At 38.5% G+C, this 24,204-nt stretch overlaps 3 protein-coding genes and 1 non-coding gene across 4 annotated transcripts; 2 read left to right on the top strand and 2 right to left on the bottom strand.

The window, feature by feature from the left end:
* Positions 1-1,471: 1,471 nt before the first annotated feature.
* Positions 1,472-14,535, top strand: PCOAH_00047370 (Uncharacterized protein; the record flags this gene model as incomplete). Its single annotated transcript, XM_020061520.1, has 3 exons — positions 1,472-1,511; positions 1,738-1,937; positions 2,188-14,535. 3 exons carry the CDS (start codon positions 1,472-1,474, stop codon positions 14,533-14,535), a joined length of 12,588 nt encoding a protein of 4,195 aa, XP_019916849.1.
* Positions 14,536-14,778: 243 nt separating this feature from the next.
* On the bottom strand, positions 14,779-15,350 carry PCOAH_00047360 (50S ribosomal protein L20; the record flags this gene model as incomplete). The annotated part of the gene is made up of 2 exons (XM_020061519.1): positions 14,779-14,997; positions 15,204-15,350. The coding sequence occupies 2 exons, from the start codon at positions 15,348-15,350 to the stop codon at positions 14,779-14,781; spliced, it is 366 nt and encodes a 121-aa protein (XP_019916774.1).
* A 997-nt stretch (positions 15,351-16,347) lies between these two features.
* PCOAH_00047350 (Translocation protein sec62) lies at positions 16,348-18,138 on the bottom strand (the record flags this gene model as incomplete). Its single annotated transcript, XM_020061518.1, has 3 exons — positions 16,348-16,452; positions 16,678-17,688; positions 18,029-18,138. The coding sequence occupies 3 exons, from the start codon at positions 18,041-18,043 to the stop codon at positions 16,348-16,350; spliced, it is 1,131 nt and encodes a 376-aa protein (XP_019916885.1).
* Positions 18,139-22,532: 4,394 nt separating this feature from the next.
* Positions 22,533-22,606, top strand: Met_CAT (the record flags this gene model as incomplete). The annotated part of the gene is made up of 1 exon: positions 22,533-22,606. It is a non-coding gene; the product is annotated as a tRNA-Met (tRNA).
* Positions 22,607-24,204: the final 1,598 nt, after the last annotated feature.

Genomic DNA, 24,204 nt, shown 5'->3' with positions numbered 1-24,204 from the left:
TTCCGACCAACTGCGTAACCATAATTCGGCAAAAAGCGCCTCATCACAGCCAACAGTGCTGCAACAGTTGTCCTGTTCTACGACCTTCAAAGAAAGAGCACCTCCCCATAAAGTTCAAAAGCGCGCATTGGGAAAATTACCCCATATAAATATTCCTGTACCGCTTAAATATTATATTACAACATTTTACACACGTCGACATAACAATAATTTCGTTTCATCCTTTTTGCATTACAAATATGTTCATTTTCCTTTTCATTTGACTGATTATCATATTCTCAAAAGTACAACAAACAGTAAAAGCCTAAACTTACGCCACTACGCAAAACACCATTTTGGGATGACCAAAAGGAAAGTTCAAAAAGAAAAAAAAAATATAATGCTTCTTGAAGATGCTACCGTGGCAAATATATATACATTTGTAACCGGAAAAAGGCTAAAACGTTTCTCTCCAAGGAGCGTCAAAAAACAGAGCGGATGTGCTAGGCAAAAAATTATTCCCTTACTAATCATCCCAATAAGGTTTAACATTGCCGCTTCTGTTAAAATAAAAAAAAGAAATTCACTGATTCCCATTTGAACAAACCACCTCTGAAAAATAATTTAAAAAAGAAAAAAAAAAAAAAGGTGTGAAGCTTCTTATAATATGCTGTCTTTCCCACCAAAAACGAATAAGCATTGTTTTCCTTTTCCCCCCTTCCCTTACATGTACGCATGTTTTGATGTATGTCCCATTTAGACATCCCATAATTTATGATCACTTTGGAAGAAATGAACATTTCTCCTTTTTCTTTCTAACCATATTAGGAAGTTCTTTTTAAGTTTAAACTTTTTGTAGTCTAAATGGGGGAAAGATGTGTAGTCTTTTTTTTTTTTTTTTTTTTTGCACGACATTTAGGACTTCAATTTTATGCTACAAATTGTATGCGCGGGGAAGGAACCGGGCAAAATAAAAAAAAAAATTCCAAAAGGGGCACGAAAGGAGGAGCATATCCAAATAATGTATTGGGAGAAAAAACGCGTTCCTTATGCGCTCGCTTCCCCATCTGAATGAACTTTGAACGTGCCACGCATCTTTTCTCGCGTACGGCTACCCATAATTTAGCACACTACGTCTTTGCTCACTCTATAGCCCCATTGCACATGTTCTTTGTTGCCCTTGCAAATCTTAACAATTTTGTAGATGCAGCAAAGCACACTTCTTTCAAATAAGGGGCAAAGTATTCGTAGAAGCATTTTACTGCAAAAATGTAAAAATATTATTAGTTAAAAAAGTTACAGATGTAGCATTTGTCCTTTTTTATACTCCCTTTTATGGTTCTAACATTATTTGCTATTGTCACCGTAGTGGTTAGACGTGAAATAACGTCTTCCACATGGCCATACACATACATACAGACATTGCATACACATCTGTTAAGCACCCGACCGATCAGTAACAACGTCGTGTCATCCCAACGCGCCAGTCAAAATGGACGACGATAAGCTGAACAGCCTCATTCAAAAAATAGGTACAACTAGATATGCTCTCCATTTGGAAAAAAAAAAAGTGAAAATTTTCATGCACATAAAAAGTACACGCAATGTCGTGTGCCTGAAAAATGTGCCAATTTTCTTGCCCCATCACGAAGGGTAAAACAACGCCTACGCGTGCACCTCCATCCCCCCAGAGCATTACAAAAATGATCACATAAAAGAACACACAACGGCAGCCTTTCCGCACTGCTTCCACTTTAGGGCACAGCATAGATGACATCCGAGACAGGTCAATGATTATGCTCATACAAAAATATGAAAAAAATATAATAAGCGAAACGGACTTTAAGAAAAGAAATTATTTTTTTGATATTATTCTTCGTTACATTAACGATAGAAACAGCTCCATTCCTTTGAAAGCGCTGATCCAAGTTTTGGACTTCGTTCGGTGCATAATAGAGGTAAAAAAAAAAAAAATGTGCACCCCGTTTGTGCAAAAAAAATAATTTAAGCATCATGCCCACGCCGCTGTTACGTAGTAGTTTTTATTTTTCTCACAGATACCGTAGTGTATAAGTGTGTTACATACAAGACTATCATATGTATCCCCCCTCCTTCTATGCCGTAATACCCTTCATTAGTGCGTTTAATTCGCCGTCTTGTCTGTCACACCCTGCTCCTTATCACCTCCTCTACCACACCGCCACGCAGAAGGATGAAGAGGTCAAAAGCAAATTCGAACAATTCGGAATATACACATTCACCAAGGAGTTTTTAACCCACTTCAGACATAACGAAGACAGGTACAAAAAGAATAGTCCCGTTAAAAAATTAAATGTTGCACCGGACACAGATACGTGCCTCATAAACTATGAGCATATGCAATTGCAAAACAGTAGCAATGAATACAACCAGGTGGTCAGAATTCTGATCCAGCTGATTCGTGCATACAGTGGGGACAACCCAGACGACTTTTCAAAATGGGATACTCAAGAATGTGCACCTAATATTGACGTAAGTAATGCAAATGGGGAGGCAGAATCACCGGAAGGAAAAGAAAAGGGAACCGCACAGCAAACTTCCCCGTATAAAAACAACGTAACGCAAAAGACAAGCGACATGATGGACTTAAATAAAGAGGAAGGTCAATACAAAGCTACACGAAAAAAAAACTCTTCCATCGAAGAGCCGACAAGCATTCCCCCTCGGTTGACACAACACTCTCCTGAGAAGGCAAAGGAAAACACAAAAAAAAACACCTCAACCTCGCACAACAATGCAGATAGCACACTTTCACAAAAGGATCTCCTGAATATAAACCAAATAATGGAAAAAAATAACATCATAAACATATTTACAAAAAATAATTTCTCCAAAAGTGAAGATTTTGAGTATTACAACTTCTTATATGAGGCAAAGAATGAAGTGAATAAGAGGAGTATATATTTGCTCCTTACGTATAAGATATATAAGGCCAACAAAATAAGGGAAGGGCATACATACCTACATGACGCATCGGTACCTCCAGGGGGAACTACGCAAAGATACAACAATTGTGACGAATGTCATTACGCGCACATATTAAATAATTATACATTTTTTTACCTGTACAACTTCTTCGACTGCTTCGACATCTTCAGAAGGAATTTTCTAGACATAAACAGAGTAGAACATATGGTCGAACGGGGAGACCCCATAAAAGGAGATGTGCGAAAAAACCAACAAGATAGAAGCAAAGAAGGGGAAGATTCCCTCATTGCCTATTTCACCTACCTAAATAATAAACACGTGTATAACAAAAACATAACCTACAAAATAAAAAATTACATCAACAAAATGAACCTGCTCCATTTCTACCTGAGCATAAAGTTCAACTACTTCGAATGCTTAGGGATGAACATAATAAAAAAAATAATAAGCATAGACGATCTTGTTTATATGCACAAAGAAGTGAATAAAATTTTAAATGAATATATTTACATTTTCAATAAAGACCTATTTCTGTTTAACTATAAATTTGTCTACACGCTTAGTTATAATATTCACTATATTTACAAAAATTACGTCGAAAATAATCAGGCGGAAAATGAATTCCATCATATGAACAACCTTCTAAATAGTCTAGCGTATCTTATTTTTATAATTATTTATAGCCTTTACGTAAGTGTAACACAGAGAAAGGGGTGCCTTTGCAACAGCGTCCATAATATCTACCTGAACAACTTCTTTTTCCTGATTAACCAAAATGTGTTCTACTTACTTTTGCTTCGAAAAGGGGTAAAAGGCTCCAACTTGGCCGCGGGAAATCAAATTGGTGCAGAGTTCAAGTATGGCCATAATGGGGACAATATAGCCAGTGAACAGAGGAAAGGCCCCCCTCAATCTGCAAACAACTCAAGCCAGGTAAACGGAACAATCAGGCAAAACAACACAGATGACCTCAATAGGTTGAACACATTTTACCTAAGGAAGAACGAAGAGAGGGCGATTCGCAAATTGGGGGGCAGCACCACTACGCATTTCAACGAAAGCGACACGTACTACTACTTATTCATAACGAAAAACAATTGCGTCTATTTTTTCAAAGTGTTAATTTTCTTCATGCTAGAAATTTTAAAATTTTCGCACTTCAAAATTAGCACCATAAAGGAAAAATGCACCACCCTCAACTTCCACATAGACAATTTTGTCATCATTTACAATTTCCTCTGTAACGTCTTAGAGTACTACTTTGGCGAATCAGATAAGCAGAAGGACTCACACTTGGAGATCCTCATTGACTACATTGAAGGGAACAACCTACATGGTCGTGTAGATAAAAAGGAAAAACAAAATGGGGTCCCCGTTAGGGAATACCTTTCAGAAAATTTAACTACCCACGAGTTGAACAGTTTCTCTTCCTCCTCTTCCAACTCCTCTAGCGATTTAAAAAAAAACAAATTTCAAAGCATTGATATGTTTACTAATACTGCCCTTCGGCAAACTTACAATTACAGCCCTAAACAATTGGAGCTCCTGAAAATCGTCTGCCTCTACATAAACTACACCCCCGTGTCATTCATTCTGATGAAGAAAATACAGCCCAAATTAGTCGACCTGTTTAGACGCTTCCTCTTCGACATGCACCTGAACACGCACCACTTAGAATTGTTGCACTTTTTCAAAATTTTCTTCTTCTTTTATGACTACGAAATTTATAAGGAGTACATCGATCTGCTGTGTTATTTTTACTCCTTGGCCAATTTGTTTTTCGTCTACCGTGGTGTTGGGGGTGGTGACGATGCTGACAATGGTGGTTGCCTTGGCGGAACCACCTTCCGGTCAGATATCTCCACCTTCATAAACACCAGCAATAACATCTCCCACTTTTTTTTCTTCCTTCCAACTAGTTACTCCGCCCTCAACGCCTTCCTTGAAAAGTACCACTCAGAGAACGCCGCAGCAGACCTACCCGCCCCACATGCCAACGAAATGTTCTCAAGTCCGGCCGACGCAAAAAATAATGAGCCATCCCTTGACCCCCTGGAGACATTCAAATCGCAAGACTTTTTCGATGCCCCCAATTTGGACAATATGAGAAAAACGATAGATGCACACAGTAGACACGAAAATGAAGCATCGCACTGCATAAAGCAATTTTGCCATGCTTTGCTACAAGTGAGAGGAGACTACAAAAAAAATGTACTCAAAAATGGACAGTACAAAAATGCGCGGTGCGAAAATCAAATGGACAATTTCACACATCAAGAGTCGCTCCAAATTAGCGGTGCCCACTTCGATGCCCACTTTATTGACAAAGTTACCCAGGTGCTGCTCGAAAACAGCCTCAGAATCCTCTTCAATTCGCTATCCCTTCTATCCTCTGAATATAACAACTTCACAAATTATGTCAAACCGGATAAACAAGAAAACAGATCCATGTACCAATTCATTGTTAACAAGTTGAAGAGCTGCAAAAATAAAATGTACATACTAACGTTTAACCAAAAATCGGAAGGTAAAACGGACGTCCCAGAAAATATCAAATTCGTCCAGCTGTTTAAAAACTTTGTCCTCCTCCTCCACAACATCATTTCAATCATGTATAGCTACAACACGGAAATTATTTTTTTTTTTTTTAATTTTATTTTTAATATTAATTATGAAAAGGGCTCCTTTGACTGGGAAAATAGTGAACTAAGAGGGGATCCCCAAGGGGGGGACTTGTCCTATGGAGTATTCGATCATAATACCATTTCTAACAAACGCATGGAAAGGGGAAACGTCTCCAAAAATGCACACATGGGAGATTCTACCCGTTCGGAGAATGACCTAATGAGCCAAAATAATTCCCACAACGTAACCTACAGCAATAGGGAGTCAAACCAACTAGAACGTCCCAAGGCCTATCAAGACACTCAGTACATTACCCCTATGTATAATCAAAGAACAGATCACCATCATCAAAATGTGAAGGAAAATCATTTCGGTCAAGAAAACGGAAATAATTCACTAGGGATAGACACCTATCAACAATATGACTGCAAAAATGTGAACCAATTCGACCAGCACAAACCAACCAAGTGGGAAACCTCCCAAACGGTGAACTCCAAATTTGAAAGGAACAATCAACCCTATCTGAACAATTGCTCGAATGATGATACACCTTGGAAATACACTCCCCACGGAGGGAAGACAGAAAGCAAATCCCCAGATTTCTACACCCCCACTTTGCAAATCAACGAATTCGTTGACGTCATATACGAACTGTGCGTATATAGCAAAAAGGAAATAAGAAATTATTATCTCTTTTTTATACTAGAAAATATCAGGAAAAAAGTGGAAACCCTGTTTAATTCCCTTATGGACAAAGAACAGAAGGAAAAAAAGAGACTCCTGTCAAATATTAAGCTTTTCTCCAAAGTCCTCCTTTTTTTGTACTACTCTAAAAAGAAGTACATACTCTTGCTAGAGCAGATCGCTTACAGCTCGTTCAACTTTTTGTATGACCACCATTTTGAGCCAATCCTTGCCGGTAGCAACGGTGACAAGGGTAACTGCGATCATGGCAACCATAACAGCGAAGTTCCCCCTGGCAGGGGGGGGAAACACGAAACGGAACATAATGCACTCACCAGACTGGCCTACTTCTACAAGAATGTCTTCCTAAACGTGCATAGCTTGTATTTTATGCTTTTTCAAAGGAAAAAGAAAAAGAGGACCCATTCTCTTAAAATAATGTGGAAGTTGCATCACCAGTTTAGGCTAAAATTCACCAAGTGGTGGAGCAGCACGAAGAAAGATGCCTCACCAAACGGTACGATGAAACGGGAGGAAATGCAAAGTAGCATCGAAGAGAGACAACATAACATTATCGACGAAAGAGAAACAACGTGGAAGTACAGAGAAGACCCTATAGGAAGCCACCGACGTGAAGCCCCTGCAAAAACACAGAACCAAACGTACCACCAAAATCAGTGCCATAACACCTTCAGCTACTCAAACGACTGGAAATTTAACACTAATATGTTAAACATGTACATAAGCCATTTTGTGCTTAATCATATGCTTAGCGATGAAGAGGCTATCATTCAGGCGTTACAGAAAATAGACATGAAGACGGAGGAACTTCCCCTAAACTTTTTTGATCACATAATGTCATTTATTCTGAGGAGAAAAGCAAATTTTAGAGAAGGTGACAGTTTTGTAGAGAACACTACAGAAAGTAAAACCCAAAAGGGGGATCCATCCCACATGGATCATTTTCTTCTCTTAATTTACGAAAAAATAAAAAATTTGTACATAAGACTAATAGGGGAAATGCTTGCCAAGGAGCAAACCAGTACATACAACATTGAATTGTTTGTCTATGTCCTAAAAATACTTATCCTGTTGATCATCACAAACTATAGGAATAGCAGCATATGCAAAAGAATATACAAGGAGAGGTACTTTTATCTGTCTCACTTGTTTTGCTTCTTCTTTTACGATAATGAGATTGTCAGAGCTTTGTGCATCAGCTTGAGCTTCTACTTGATATTCGACCAAAACATCTTGCTATTGAACAAGCACAGAATATTCCTCGAACCGAATTTGCTACAAGAACAGCTGAATAGAAAAGGTGAAATGGATTTTGAAAGGGATGACTATTCTCCTAATTGGTTAACTGAAGGAGTAAACTCGCCTCATCACAGCTGCACGAACATGTTAGAAAATTCTCTAATAAACGAAGTAAAGGTAGAATATATGGAGGGGTACTACAAAGAGGGTCCCCAAAGTGGCATTAACGGATGTGGGGACGGAGGAGATATACTCCATTGGGAGACATTTAAAAAATATGACAACTTCTTCTTTAATCTGCACAGAAATAGACACAACAGAAAAGACACAAGCAAGAATAAATATATTGATAGAGAAATGCAGCCCAACCAAATGGACGATGTAAACAAGGCCTCATTTCATATAGAGAAAAAAATCCTCTTCTTTCTTCCCTTTTGGATTTATAAAAAACTGCAGCCAAATAATTTTCTGCTAAATGTTAAAAAGCTAAAATCTTTTTTTTTCTTCTCCACCAAATATTCCTACCTGCATGAGTTCCATGATGCCAAATTGAATATGAAGGCAAAGGAATTATCCTTTTACGGGAACTACAACGCGAATAATATATTCAGGTCCTACTTCCTCTTCGTTAATAAGTATTATCATTTGTCCAAAAGGGTGAGCACTGCACCAGTTGGAATGACACCCGTTGGTAGCATACCAGTTGGAAGTGCCTCTCATCCTATGACCCGCACAAGTTGCAACCAGTCCATTTGGAGCGGCATCATCCAATCGAATGATAAATTAGAGACTCCCAGATTTCCCATTGCGAATGTGAATTCTTTTCTTTTTTTAAATGCCAAAGTGGATATAAAGCACACTTCCAAAAATAATTCCTACGTTTTCAATTTGATAAAAGTGTTAAAAGTCCTGCCACCTATAAACGATTCTGCAGATAAGGAAGCCAACTTTTCTTACATCTACAATTTGAGCGAGCTATTTTTCTACCTGAACAACTGCTACATGCAATTACTGTGCACCGAAGGGGGGAGCGCATGCAACCAAGTGAGCTACCCAACAGGCGACGAATCAACCAAACGAAATGGTCTTGAAAACGCATATCCAAGCAGAAAAAATACACCAGATGAACCAACACAGAATAATAATGGGGCCAACTCGAAAGCAGGAATCACCCCAAACAAGCAGACACATTACCTCCTCCAAAGCGACTACGATGAAATGATCAGTGCCATGCATTTCGTTTACACCACCATTTTTCCTTATATTAACAAGCTTCTTTTTTTCATGTACAACCAACTGACAATAAATAGGAAGGATAACACCAGGCCTAGCAGTGCTCCGAATGAAACAAGCGCAAATACCGTCATTCATTCGAACATGCTGCTACTGAAGCATTTAATAACCCTCTTCGACGTATGCCTGCACATACATTTAATACTAGAAAAAAGAAGACACATGGAAGGAAAAATCCACCACCTAGACAAAGATATAGACCTTTCCCTTTTCCTCTACAAATTGCTCTTCATATCAGTTGCTACCTCATCTTTGAAGAATAAAATTTCCAGCTTTTCCCTCAACTTGCTTTACAATTTTGTCCACCTGGACGATTACTACGTTAGGATGAAGAATAACTGCCATGACAATCTCGCCATTATTGCTGATCGGATAGGAGGCACGAACCCTACAGTTAGAAACGATCACCTTCATGATAGCAACTTCAACTGCCCAGACGAAGGAGGGGAAAATCCCATGCTGATCAAAGAGCAACGACGAATCAGAAGTAAGCAAATGGAGAGAAGGAAAAACTTGTCCATTCTGGTAAACTTCCTTTTCTTCATACTGTCGAAATATAGGAAAAAAAAAAAAATCAACAAAGCAAAATCAACACATACTAATACAAACAGTAACGTCTACGCCAACATAATAAATGTGTACGAAATGGAGAAGACCATCAATGTAGAGAATGTCACATTTCAGAACCACGAACAGGAGTATCTCAAATTAGACATTTACTTTGTGAAAAACGTTTTGTCTATGCTTCACGTGGTTTTCAGGAGGGGCTATTTTTTTGATCTGCACTTGGTCAATGAAGACATATTAAGCATAAGCATGGACGTGTTAATGCAGCATGATTGCTCGGCTTTCACGCAGGGAAGAGGAGACTACCAAACGGGGTTAAAGGGTACACTGGAAGTTCACTCAGAAGAGAACGAAAATGGGGATAATAAGGCCCACCCACGAAGCGACACACAAAAGATCGAAAACAACAATGGTGGGACATACCCCAAAGGAAGGACAAAATTGCACATCTTCAAACAAGTCTTCCTAAACAAATACATGAGCACGCTCATAAACTTCTGCAACATTTACAACGATATCATTATCGAATGTTTGCATGTCCAGCTGCTACTCCTTTTCTTCAAGTATATTCTCCAAGTATTCAAGTACCAAATCTGGAAGCAGAATTTTCTGAATAACTCCCACAGGTCAAAGAAAAATATCTTAGTGCATGTTCTAAAATACTACAAAGCAGACAAAGAATTGTGCAAGTTTATAAAAAGGACCTATTTTGTCATTTTAAAATATGCAATATATATGCAGAATATTCGCGTCTGTGGAGATGTGCATATTCCCTTCAGTGGGAGGAAAAATGCAGACGCCAGTGCGGATCAGCAGAGCGAGCTGATCAACAAACACAACTACCAACTGAAGGAGGAAGATATTTACAAAAATTACTGCCAACTGTTTTACGAGTACACCATAAGTAAGTTTAAAAATTGTCTTTCCATCGACCAGGACGAAGCATATATGCATCCAAGTGATCACAATGGTGAAGACGATGCCACAATCAAAGAAAGAATTTACAATCATCAACAGAACCAAGTGGCCAACTCCAACTACGTCTGCATGATTGATATGTACTGCCCTCAATGTGAAGAAAACAAAATTCTATTCCTATCCATTGTACTATTTGTTAGCTTTTTCTTGGACAACTTCCCTTTTTTTTTCTCCCTAAATGGCAACGTCACCCATTCTGATGAAGCGAAAGGTTGGAAGGAAAATCCGAAGGATAACATCGAAACCCTGTGCGAGCGTATTTTCCACTACTTGGGGAAAAAAAACATCTACATCAATTTCTACAATTTGAAGGAAGCCAAACTGTTTGAGAAATACTTTTTTAAAATATTCCTAAAATTGTTATTCTGCAATGAGAGGGAAACAATGAACAACTTGCAAAAGTACAAAATATATTTTTACAACAGGAAACATGAATCGGCTCATCGGGGTGGGAAGACCGCCAAGACAGCTGCAAATATAAGTACGTCAAGTATAACGGAAAACCAATCGATCAACCTCACAAATAGCGGTGAAAACAAAACGGAGCAGGACAATGATAGCAAAAAATGGGGAAAACAAATGGGCACACTTATCTCTGACGAAGAAGGGAGTCCCATATTCACACAAAACATAAGTCACGATAATCACTTCTATCTAAATCACTTCCTCAACTACTTCTTACTTCAGAAGGAGAAAAAGAACGACTTGGAACTGATATATGACAAAATTTACTACTACATCCTCATCGTCAGCATGTGCTTCAAGGACCGAAATTTTTTAGCCATACTGCTGTCCCAAAATGAGAACTTCTTCCCAGAATTCAACCAAATGATACAGCACTATTTGAAATACGTTTTAAAAAACAAGCAAGAATTAAATAAAAAAAAAAAAAAAAATGAAGTCATGATTCATAACTTGTTGTATATATTCGTCTCCTACATATACATATACCTGAACGAACTTTACCACATTTTTTTCACTCAAATAAAGAATGTCCTAACCCTGCCCTCCTTTTTTCAAAACATCATATATGTGGATAGCAAAGGCGTGGACCCAAATGGAGGGAAAATAATTAACACACACATCGAAGCAGAGAACACATCAGTGTCCGTGGACGCCCTTTACAATACTTTAATAAACATGAAAAAGAAAAATTGGAACAAAAACTTAGAAAATTACACAGACCAAAATATAAAAAATGTAGTAGTTCGCAACATTTTCCACAATAACAATATCTACTTGTTCATTTTGTACATCATAAATGATAATAAATACAACGACAAAAGAGAAGGTGGAAGCAGAGACGAAAAAAAATTACTCAATCGGATGGTGTCTTCCGGTTGTGAGGAAAATCATCAAAGTGACAACCCACAGACACTTCACCTACATTTTAAAAAAAATGATAAAATATTTTTAAACAAAATTACCACCAATATTGTTCTATTCTTCCTTTTATTTTTTTACGACTACTACTCATTCAATTACGAAATAAAGGAAAACATTCTCATGCAAATAGCCAGACATATCTTGGAACATTTCTCCACCTTGTACAATTCTGACCTGATGAACATTCATTTGAAGTACGCGCAAATTGTCAAAACGGCTAACCTGAAAAGGAAAAAAACGCAGCTACCTGGGCAGTCGCTATGCAGAATAAATCGGTACTTGAAAAAGCCGGCGGGGGGCAGCTCAACCCAGGAAACCTCTACCCAGAATGGCAACAGCCAGCGTGAGGAAAAAATATCCTCCTCTCAGCAGAAAAATGTCAAGTGCTCTAGGGCGATTATGGCCTTGGCCAGGATAAGGGAAGAGGGACGCAAAAAGAGGGGGGAAACGAACAAAGGGGAGGCTAAGGGGGGAAATGCAAAATTGGGAGAGAAGAAACACGGAGAAGACTCTCACCATCCAGATCAGTACGATAAAGATTCTAACGATAAGGATTCGCGCTACGCTGAGATCTGCCCCCCGGGGGAGGATCCTCCCCCCGGAACAAAAAACAAAGCAGACGAACCGAGACAATCGCCCCAACAAGACATACAACTAATTAGCATAGTGGAAGAGCTGAAAAGAAACAAAAAGCTGCTATTCCTGTACACCATAAATTGCTTCAGAATAATACAAACGTATAGCAACGTCTCCTCCCTAATGTTCAAATACAAATATATATCGACCTTTCTGGAGAAGCTTGCATACTTGACGGACAAAAGTGTTGTAGAATCTGTTTGGAACTCATTCCACTTCTACCTGAACAGAAATAACAAAAGTGAAATAAATGTTTACAACGAAAAAGAAACATCACAGGTAGATAAGGAAATTGGGTACCTTTCCTACATGTACATAAATTACTTCTTCAATTTTGTGTCCTGTTTTATTTTATACGACGTGGCAACGTTGTACAAGTTCTGCTCGAACATGCTAAATTGCTTGGATACGCTGAACAGTCACCTAAAAAATCTCATGGAGAATAAAAAGGGCACATACCTCTGCTCCGTTATTTTGAAATTCTACCTGACCATAACTAACACGTACTTCTTTGACTTTTCCCTGTATGATAATACGCTCGGCGCGATGAACCAAGAAAGCGGGACAAGTCACACATTAGAAATGGAACCCCCAGAGGCAGACATAACGACACACCTTATTAACCGTTTGAGAAGCAAGAAAAGACAAGACAAGGGAGAAATATCCTACTTCTTATGCGTTAAACGGTTGAGCAGCGAATTTTCTAGGAGCAAATTTCTGCACTTTTTAATTAACTACGTTATGAACAACCTTGGTAATAACGTGAACAAATCAAAGGTAGAAATTGAACAGAGCACCCACCTAATCTGTCTCATTCTCCAGTTATTGAGTTACCAAATAATTTTTATAGATAACAAAAATGAAATTTTAAAGCTCGCTAATGTGTTAGTTAAATATGTAAAGAAGGAGGACCCTTGTCTTCTCACGACGTACTATATAATTCTATTCTTCAATTCATGCTTTATCAACTCATCCCTGGACGAGCGCATAATAACATTGCTATTCAGTTTCGAAAAAAATGACAACATATGGTTTAACTTGATATTCTTGCAAAACAGTAAAATCAAAAGAAGCAAGGAAATATTACTGCTAATTAAGTTTTCCATTTTACACCTCTACTTGCTATTACTAAAAAATAAAAATTCTTTCAAAAAATGCATCCTCTGCATTTCTGGTGACTTAAACATATATTTCGTTTTCATATACGTCCTGAACGAGATATATGAGTACTTCAAAAGTTGGAACATCGAATGGAGTCCATTCCGGGGAACGAACATATATCAGCAAGAAAACATAAAAAATGAAAATGCCAAAAGGGACAAGCATAACAAGTACTTCTACCTGTACGCAGAGCTCCTCGTTATCGTCACAGAAATGATTAAAATAATGAACAATAATGACGTCAATAAATACATCACCATTTACCATAACAAGGAGAAAGACAACCTCGTTGTGCAATTTAAAAATTTGTACAAAAAAATAAAAAACGAATTAAAGCAATTCGAACAGTCAATAAAACTGATAAAGTATCTGATATTTATTCACCCCCTCATGGTTAACATACATGCACTGCACAAGTTCTACTTATGCCTATACATAAAGGAGTACCACTACTTCCACAAGGAATTTTTTAAATACGATCTTTTCCTGGTAGACTATTTCAATCTACTTCGGGAGAAGAGGAAAGCGAAAATCTCTAAAACGGGGGCGCCTCAACGAAGTTTGGACGACAGACAAACAGGGCAAATTTCTTCCGAGACAGTCCAAAAGGAATCACGCCATTTTTCGAATGACGGGATGACGAAAAAGGACAATAAAGATGTTCCCACCTATGCGTTAGCAGATGACGCACACAAAGGGATCAACTTCGAAAAAGATAATATGCACTTTTATTTTTTTTTCAACACTCCAAAGAATTATAATTACCAAGTCAACAATTTGTGCTCTTCCATCCTTCAAAATGAATTTCAAGGTTGCCTGAGCAAATTTTTCTCCTCCTCCTTTAGTAACCAAAGCGATAATTCTGACACCCCTTTGCAATACAACACTGAGCAGATTAAGATCTATGCTGACTACATTCATGGCAGCGTTAATTACGCTATTGAATTTTTTAATTCCTTCTCACTGAATGGGGGAGGGACGACCGCGAAAATGGTCTAACAATCCTACGTAAGTTGCAGTGGGCGGATGTCCCTCTAGCCTGTTACGATCCAAATTGTACCGTTTTTTTTTTTTTTTTTTCTCACAATTAAGCAACAGTGCCGCTGCAACAATTTTGAATAATTCACACCCTTGCACTGTAATAACTTCACCTATTTCTTTCCCACGGTTTGCACCCTTTTCAACGTTCGCACAGCACCCCGAAAGGGCATTCCACCAAGAGGCTACTTTAACGTGTGCCCCTCACAACTGAGAGATGTCTCTAAACTTAAGCTTCCTCTGAAAAAAAACATACTTCGATTCGTCCACTAGGCATTTGAAACTTATTGGCTCCGTGTAGCACAGGCTGTACAAGCTCTTCCTATTTAGCATGATGTTGTTGTTCAGCAGGCTGTTCATAAAGTGGGCGTATGTGAAGTTCCACTCTCTGCAGGCTCTGTTTATGCTGGCTATCCAGTGAACCTGAGGGGGCAGGGTAATCGGTTAGGTGAAGCGGTGGGGAAGAACTTTTCCTGGCAGAATGGAATGCACACAGGTCTGCACTACACACATGCCCATCTGCGTAGGTGTGTACACACTACATGGGAAGCGGGTGCGTATTTAAGGGAACGCCCCTTTGTAATTCCCTTCGACCTTGGTGCATCCCCATTTCATGCACCTCAACGTACCCGCAACCTCCTATACCGTTGGCGTCTCATAATGTACGAATGCAGCAACGCCTTCATGGCCCTGCTCCTCGCAATTTTAAAACATCCCTTGCTCCTCCCTCTAAATCCTTTCGCAACTTGAAAAACAACTTCCCTGGGCAGCTTCATCGTATCCAATTTGGTTTCTCCTTTTTTTCAAATTAAATGTATTGCTAGGACTGCTCAATAATGTTTTGCTGCTGCTGTGTGTTTGTTCGTATACCTGGACATGGGCTGAAGTTTGCACGCATTACGTAGGGGTTCCTCCTTAATTAATCATTTTCGTTCTTCCTTTTTTTAAACAAATTTGCACTTTTTTTTAAACACTCACATGGTTATGTTCCTTAGAGAATCGCGCACTCGGTGACGACCATGTGAATTCATATGGGCTGAATGCAAATATGGATGTAAGCCAAAATCATTTTATGCACATCGTGCCGCCAACTCCATATTTACACCTCCCCGTGGTGAGGCATCCAAAAAAAGGAGAAAAAATGCAGTGTAAAAATAAGCGTAAAAAAGTATAACCCCACAGGGTATCATCTCCCGTAAGAAGCTGATACGATTAAAACCTAATCATTATCATACGTTTTTAAGAACCTTTAAAAATTTATTTAAAAAAAAAAATAATAACACAAATGCCATCAAAAAAGAAAGTGGATATTATTTTTTTCTTTTCCCGTGTAATACATTTTAAAATACAAAAAATTAACATTCATAAAAACTCTTCATGTAATAATGCAAAAGAATAAAATGAAAGTAAAGGTGCAGTTCATACGTGGAAGGATTCAAAGGGGATATACACAATAACGCTGTTGAAAAATGAAAAAAAGAGAGGAATAGGGAGAAATAAGCCAAAACCGCTACAACAAAATGTACCGAAATGAGACAAATATAAAATCAGATTAATTCATAATAGGGGGGGAAATACTACTTCGTAAGACTGCTTATGAGAAAAGGTTAAAAAAAATGGTTCCCGGAGAACAACTCGAGGGGCTACTGACACATGCGCGGAGGTAGTACACACTGCACCACACACCAGATAAATTGAGACCAGTAACAATATCAACACGATGTACCGATGTGAACATGCTCACCCTTTCCTGTCTCCCTCCATAATACGTGCCTATTTGTCCTTCTTCCCAAAGCAAGCTTCTTTGTGTGCTTCGTCCAAAACTTCCTTGGTAACTCTTGAGCACTTTTTCTTGTAGCATTCTGACTTTATTACTTTCTAAAAAGGGGAAAAAAAAAAAAATAAAATATAAAATAAAAGTTGCACGCGCAACATGGGGGTGATCAAAAATGCACCCGGAAATGTATCAAACAGGCAGAAATTCCGTTAAACGGACGACCGGACGGAATTCGTTTTTGCATTAATCCGCTGCTGCAGCTACGCAGTGAAAAGGCAAACGTGACAAACGTGACCGTCGTCTGCACAACCGTTGCCCCTCCGTACCTCCATGCACTCGCACTTGAGGAAACACTTTCTGACGAGATCCTCGAACGTCTGGAAGCCGCACCCCTTCAGGCAGTCGTAGTTTTCCTCGTTCTCGTCATACACCACACCATCATCCTTAAACTCAATCTCGAACGTCGCCTTGGAGTCCAAAGACTTATAAATGGACACATTCTCTGGAGATGCAGCCAGCTTCTTATTACCCCATTCTATAATATCAATAAAGGACTGTGTAGCAAAGTTACTGATGTCGCTAATGGAATGAGTTTTTCCTAATTGGTGTATACCAATGGCTAGCAAAAGAGCCGTAAACATCCTTGCAATGACGAAAACCCACGAATCATTTCTGTAATACCAATCATTAACTGGCGTAAAGGATTCGATAATGCTACATTCTTCATCAAACAAATTGGGGAACAACCAATAATCTACCCCAAAAAACCAGAAGAAAATGAAGAGAATCAATCTGAGAACCACAATTACAGACATTAGCGATACAAACACCACAGATAAGTGCCACAAGGCCAATTTTAACTTCAAAGGCCAAATAGGAAACATACAACAAATTAGTACTACTGATATTAACGTAATTAGCATTAAATATTGTAGCTTTTTATTTCTTTCATGAACTAGAATGTAGAAACTTGTCCTCTCAAAATTCTGTTTCGAACACATTATTAATCTTCTTGGCCATTTAGGCCTCCTATACATTCCATTTTCGTCGACCTCGCTTATGCCCTTAATTGGCTTATACTGTGCTTTATATATAAGTCTCTTCTGTATAAACGTGTCTGCAAATTCTTCTATATCTTTCAAATCTTCCAAGGTTCTATTTTGTAGTAAAATTGGGAACTTTTTTTTTAGCATGTCCCTTTTGGTGTAAAGGAAATGTACAAACTCGTCTCCTCGGAAATATTCCACTGCTCTTTTTCCAACTTCCACTGCGCCCTTCACTTTTACTCCTTCATTAAATGCGCACGTCAACAGTGCGTGCATCTCTGGATCTAAGTCCTGCAAAATGGCAAGTGGGGGAAAAATACAAACAGATGAGCTATGAAAAGGGGTCTACACAACTATGTGTAAATGCGCATAGACGCTCGAATCTCTGTTCGCATTTAACCCCATCAATAAACAAATGGGTGATACGGTGAAAATACGAAACGCAACAACCAAAAAAAAGGTTAATTACGTCCCACGCATGGTCACAGTGCCACCTATTATAGAGGCAGGACTAGCTACACATGGGGAAGTATACACATGTAGGTATACACCCCTGCGTAAAGCCGTATGCACAACGATAAGCTGGCAAAACGGCCCCCCAACTGGTGTGTCTAAAAACTCGCAGCCTTACCTCTGATCTGCTCATTTTGACCTAAGTTAGTGGTAATGAAAAAACATTAATTGAAGGGAAAATAACGTATGGCAAAAAAAGGGGAAGAATATATTTTTCCCTACTACTTTAAGCAATGCTTATGCAGTGTTATCATGATATATTTTGCTCTTCTATTCTGGTCAGCACACCCATAACGTGCCAGTTCCCCTACGTGTGACCGCGTCTGTGTATGTAGGGCTCGTTGCGCCACTCCTAGTACTTCTCACTACGTTATAGCTACTGTTACCTTCTGTTAATCTTTGCTACGTCCCCGTTCGTGCCTTTCACTCCTTATAGTACCTCCCTCTTTCTACCGCTATTTAGCCTTTTTTCTTAATTTCGTGCACCTAACTGTATTCTATTATATCCTCGCTCGGCTATGCAGGTAAATATTTGCGCCTAAGCATTGGGGGTATGTAAATTACATTTATGCATACGTCAATTATTTTGCCTTACTGTATTGCCGTGCTTTTGACAATCCCTTCATATCTCATCCTTAATTTGCATCCTTAATTTGCATCCTAATTTTTCCTTCGTTGTTTGATTTTTTTCAGCTCGGTAATTCATGTGTTAATGTGTTTGTGTTTGCGCTCTGGAATCACTTGTTCATTTTTCCTCTACTTTTGACATTCTTTCACCCACTGAAGATTGACCTCTCGTCACTACCTTCGTTTTAGCGTTCACGTCGTTTTATCAGATTATAGTAATTTTTTTTGGGCATTAAATGGCTGTGTTTTCCGTATTGCGTTTGGCATGCCGCACTTGGCCGTTGCATTCCGCCCTCCATGTATTGCCGCTTCACCGCCTCCATTTCAGCCACGCGCATTATATTTCAGTGCTGCTCACATTGCGCAAAGTCACTTTTTATTTTTTTTATGCATATGATATTTTCATATTCTTATAACTTTTTAAAAATTGGAAAAATTTGCATTCCCACGCGGTATTGCTCGTAAAACACATGACAGCGAAATTTCCCAGTATTATCATTATTTCCAAAAAAAAAAAAATTCCATTTGTGCATCCCTTCCATTTGTTCTCACCCCCCTTACGCGCTTAGATCAGGTTTATGCGGTATCAACCTGTTGGTAAAATTAGGGGCGCATGCCGCAGACATCAAACCACAAACAGCAAATCGACCATTTGTGCTGACCTCCCCTCCATATTGCCATTTTTGGATAAACACACACTTGCATAGGAAAAAAAGCTAAAGTTCAATCCAACTTTTGGCGCAATTTGAACAGGCACATACAATGCGTTTGTGGACCTCGCATATTTGCAACCCCGCTATGAACCCAGGAAGTGTAATATATTATTCACAGTTTGTCCATGCAGGGACCGAATTCATAGAACCACATGGCCAAAGGGGGCCTACCTTTTATGTAGACCATTAGATCAGCAAATGGGCAAAAGTATGATAAGTTCTTCACAAAAATGTATAGATTCGTTCAAATGCTACGGGTGTAGAGAAAGGGCTTAAGGGAAAAAAGTGGGCCCACGCATCTGTGCACACGTGGGTACGTAATTAACCACCTGGGGTGTATGCACAAAAGGTATCCCCAACTTCCGTAACTCAGAAATGACAAAAGGTCACTTGCCATTGGCGAGGCACCCCAAATGGAAAATGCGCCTAACGCTTCGCACACTGTCCCACTTCGTCGCGACGTACGGTTAAGCCCTGTGTTCGAAATGGGACAAAAGGGACTAAAAGATAAAAATAACATATGAACACACAAAAAAAAGATGTAGGCCCACAAAAAAGAGAAAGCCACCCAAACCATCCTTCACATTTGGTAATATAAACCAATTGACTTCTTTCCCAAACCGAAATAGTTATGGTTTGTTCAGAAAAGTAAAAGGCCCTTTTTTAAGGCTACCTTTTTTATGTTCCTTCCCCTGAATATGTGTCTCCCCTTCGCATGTAAACAAGTTTGCTCTACATTCTAAAGAGCATGCATGTAACTACCACCACCATCTATACGTCAGTAACGTTCTAATGCTACACAATAACAGTCATGGGAATGTTCATAACTTCCTAACATGGTTAAGCTCCTATGGGGCGCCATACGCGTGTTGGGTGTACACCTCAAAGACGTACAATTAGGCACTTCATCCATTTGGGAAAGTAACAAATACAATTAAGTTGCACGTCTTGCAGATAGCACTTACAACTTCTCCCCTTTAATCTACACGCAAAAACAAAAAATATATAAGCTCACGAATGTTCCCTGCCAATAAGCATAATTTTGCATATATCTGAATTTACAATGACGCGCGTGAATTAACCGTTTTGTGATGTCACAAGATGAGCCTTTCCCATTTTACGGGCTTTGAACTTTTTTTAAAAAAGGAAAAAAGGAAGAGAAGGTATACTGTGGTTACCAACTTTGGTGTAGTATCGGAACGTCAAAGAAGGTACTTCTCAATCTTAAATGTGACGAAAATATTAACCTAAAAAATGTGCGCCCATTTGGCCACCTAATTGTGTGTGTATATTTCTTTGGTCGCACATCTGCGTAGCAAGGGGGTCTTGTCCCCTTTACCTGAATCGCATAAAAGGCTTCCCTCCTTTTTGTTGATCAGCTGCATTTACACACTTTATCATTTGACCACTAAATGGAACTACTCTTCCCCCTTTTTACAACATTGCTCCTTTTTCAATACCACTTCGTCCCAATGCCTCAATTTTTGCGAACATAGTTTTGCCCCTAGAAAAACAGAAAAGCAACACCATTTTTTATTCACGCTTATAATAATAGTTATTTTATTTCTATAGTGGTTGGTTCGTTTACTTTTATTTAAGTTGGCAAAATGTTTCCTTTCTTTTTTTCGGATTTTCCCAAACATTGACATAATTTATTATTCATACAAAAATTTATTATATCATAAATTAACTTAAAGTTCCTTTTTCGCAAAATGGACGATAACGATAAAACAGAAACTTTTATTTTTTCCATCTGCAAATCCCTTCTTACCGCACCGAAGGAGGAATCGAACCTCTGCGCAGAAATTCTACGCCAAATGATTTGAAGTCATACTTAGCAACCATGCTAACTCATCGGTGCAATTTTTTCCCCTCCAATAAAGCGACGTATAGTGAACTCGCCATTCTTAAACATAGCTATATGTACCTGTCCCAATTGTGCACTGCCCGCAGCGCTTGGTCAACGCGAAGTGCATTTTTGTGTACTCTCTGCGTATGTTTATTTATACCGCCCTTTCCCATTGCAAAAATGGGGAAACATCAGTGTCAACATCAAGGTCAACAGCAAGGTCAATGTCAAAGTCAATATCAATGTCAAAGTCATTGTCAATATTAAAGACAAAATCAGAATGTTATTTGAAAAAAAGGCCATGCTGTTTGATCATTGCTTGACACGCCTTTTTATCATGTCACATGTCTGCCTTTTTCCTTTTTTCTAAGGTGAAACACACTTGGCGTACCATTTTGACGCAAAAAATGAATCATTCGCCGCAGGGATTAAATGGCTGTCCGTTCCCCATAAAAATATTCTTCACTAAATGAGGAGCAACGGTTTGTGCGTTCAAAAATGCCTGTACACATTTACCGCTTCGTTTAATGGAGAGAAAATTGCGAATTGCATTTTTCTTTTTTTTACCTTCTTTGAAGAGAAAATGCTGCGTCATGCATCACAGTTTGAGCCTTTTGCTTATATGCCTCCTCCAGCGTGTGTGCAATTTTCTCCAACAGAAAATAGTTCCTACCCTTAATGTAAAAATGGAGAACAAAATTTAACTGTTACGTTTTTTTCCCCAATTTTTTGACTCTTCACAAAGCAACACATTTGTAAAAAAAATGACGGCACTATGTAGTTAAGCATATCATCCACACGTTGAGGGTAGCACGAAAATAAGGACCACTCAATAGAGGAAAATAAATTGAACATATTTTTGCAAAGCGGGCTGCCTAAATGATAAGCATTTTCAGGTTAATTAGTTATATAAAGCCTTTGACGCGGAAAAAAAATTATGCCTTTCTAATTATCATATAGGAGAAGTGTTATCCGGGAGAGGAAACCATTCTCGGGAAAGTCACTAACAATTCGCGAGCTCCAAATAACCCCTTTTTATTTTCAAAAAAATGAGCGCGCAAAAAGTGAATAAAAAAAAAAAAACTCATAAGTTATATAACTAGACTGCTCTTTGCTGTGATATCATGCAAAAATGCTTCTTATATGCTTGTTAATTTAAAACATTCGTAAAAAAATATATATATCCATCCCAAGTTGTAACACCACAGGCAAATGCTTCATTATTTACTTAAGTCGAAAATATTGCGTTTAAAAAAATTTATATTTAACCCAATCGACATATTCCCCAAACAATCTTTTTTTAAAAACAATTTTTTTGGCAAAATAATTTTTTCTTCCCACCCATCACGCATATATATTTTGGGAGGAGTTATGGTAGCGGGAAATTTTGACAAAAGAGTAGTATGCTCTTAAAATTCACTTATTTTATCTAAGGGTAATTGGCGCAGTCGGTTAGCGCGCGGGTCTCATAATCCCGAGGTCGTGAGTTCGAGCCTCACATTACCCAAAGGGCTAAGGTCTGACCCCCAACAGATCTTAGCCGTCACAAATCCCTAGTGCCTCGAGATGGTCCGCCATCTCCGCACTTTTGGATTTTTTTTACTTTTTTAATACAAATTTTATAAAATTTCTTATGTATGGAATGTTCCATTTATGTTTATAATGTTTACTCCTGCGGAGGTAACAGTAATTTAAGTTGCAATAAAATTTACTAACATTCAAAAGGGTAAAAAAAAAAAGTCCTCTTTTTTTACTTTATTTTTTTTTTACATTAAACTCGGTGCTTAGTCATCCACTCAAGCGCAGTATACACACGCACTATTTGTTACATGTTGCAGCAAATTAATTACTCAATTTTTATTTTCCCATTGTAATGAAAAGATATGCGGTGTGCAATTTCCGATCGATCCAAAGAAATTATGTTGTGCCTACCATGTTAATTCAGCTTTTCGCTGACTTAAATGAAAGTGCCTCGAACTGTGTTAAGATCTTTTCTGTATGTATGCTTATGTGACCTTCGCGTTATCGTCGAAAAATAGCAATTTGTTTAAAGCATTCCCTCTTCTGCTTATGTCCTTTCCTCATTCCCTTTTTCCCTGCCTTTTTGTTCTTTTTTCGCAAATTAGTGTGCGAAACGAAGTAGCTTATTTGAATATTCCAACTGTATTTAATCTTCACGAAATAGTCTTATCCTTAAGGGGTAGTTTCTATTACGTTAGCAAAGCTTCCCAAATATCACAGTGTGCGTAGGAAAAATAAGCGTTCTCTTGGCATAATAACTGCATTCATTTTAAATTTCTGATGAATAAAATTTTTGAAACATTTTGAAATGTGTATTCCGGAAATGTCCTATAACAGTATGCCCTTCCTCCTGCTTCCACGCTTAAGTGTGTATGCGAATTTTTAAAGAAACAGAATAAATTAAGCAGTACGTACAGTTCCGCAGTCATTACGATGTCGTCTTTTTTGAGAGGATTTTTTTATTTTTTATTTTACAACTGTAACGTTAGGGGGAGGGGTAATGAACTGGGGTCACAAATGTGCACCAATTTGTCGCAACAAATGAGGGGAAAAAAAAAGGGACTGAAGCATGTTCATATCGTTGTACTGTATGTATTTACTACCCCCATCGGTGTCTTCCCCCAATAATGTGAACAGTTTTGGAAAGCATAAATATCCCCTCAACGTGTGTATGTACATGCTTTCTACCTGCACGCTGCGTATGCGAGGAGTTTCGGAATCAGTAGCCAAGGCGTAGAGAACGGTGCCCCTCCATGAAAAACTTGCCACATTCGCATGATGCAATAAACAAATATAAGTTTAATGTAGGGCCCTTTCAAATTGGGATGCACACCATCGAAAAACCACAATTCATAATTTTTAATGGCAAAAAAAGAAAATTCACACCAACGGGTTAATTTAATTAAAGGCAAGTAAAAATGTCAACATGTAGCGGTATATATGTGCCGCACGTACAATGCCTTAAAGCAACAACAAAAAAAGGTGAAAATTCTTTCCCCCCATTCTTGCCTAACCGTAGTTATTTGAAAAAGGCCACATGTGTGTGCTGCTCACATACACCACTACAACGCCTACGAGGAACCT

This window comes from Plasmodium coatneyi, chromosome 12 (genome assembly GCF_001680005.1).
Source record: "Plasmodium coatneyi strain Hackeri chromosome 12, complete sequence".
NCBI classification, from domain to species: domain Eukaryota; phylum Apicomplexa; class Aconoidasida; order Haemosporida; family Plasmodiidae; genus Plasmodium; species Plasmodium coatneyi.
Note: the sequence above shows the minus strand (reverse complement) of the source record. Positions and strands in the feature narration are given on the sequence as shown.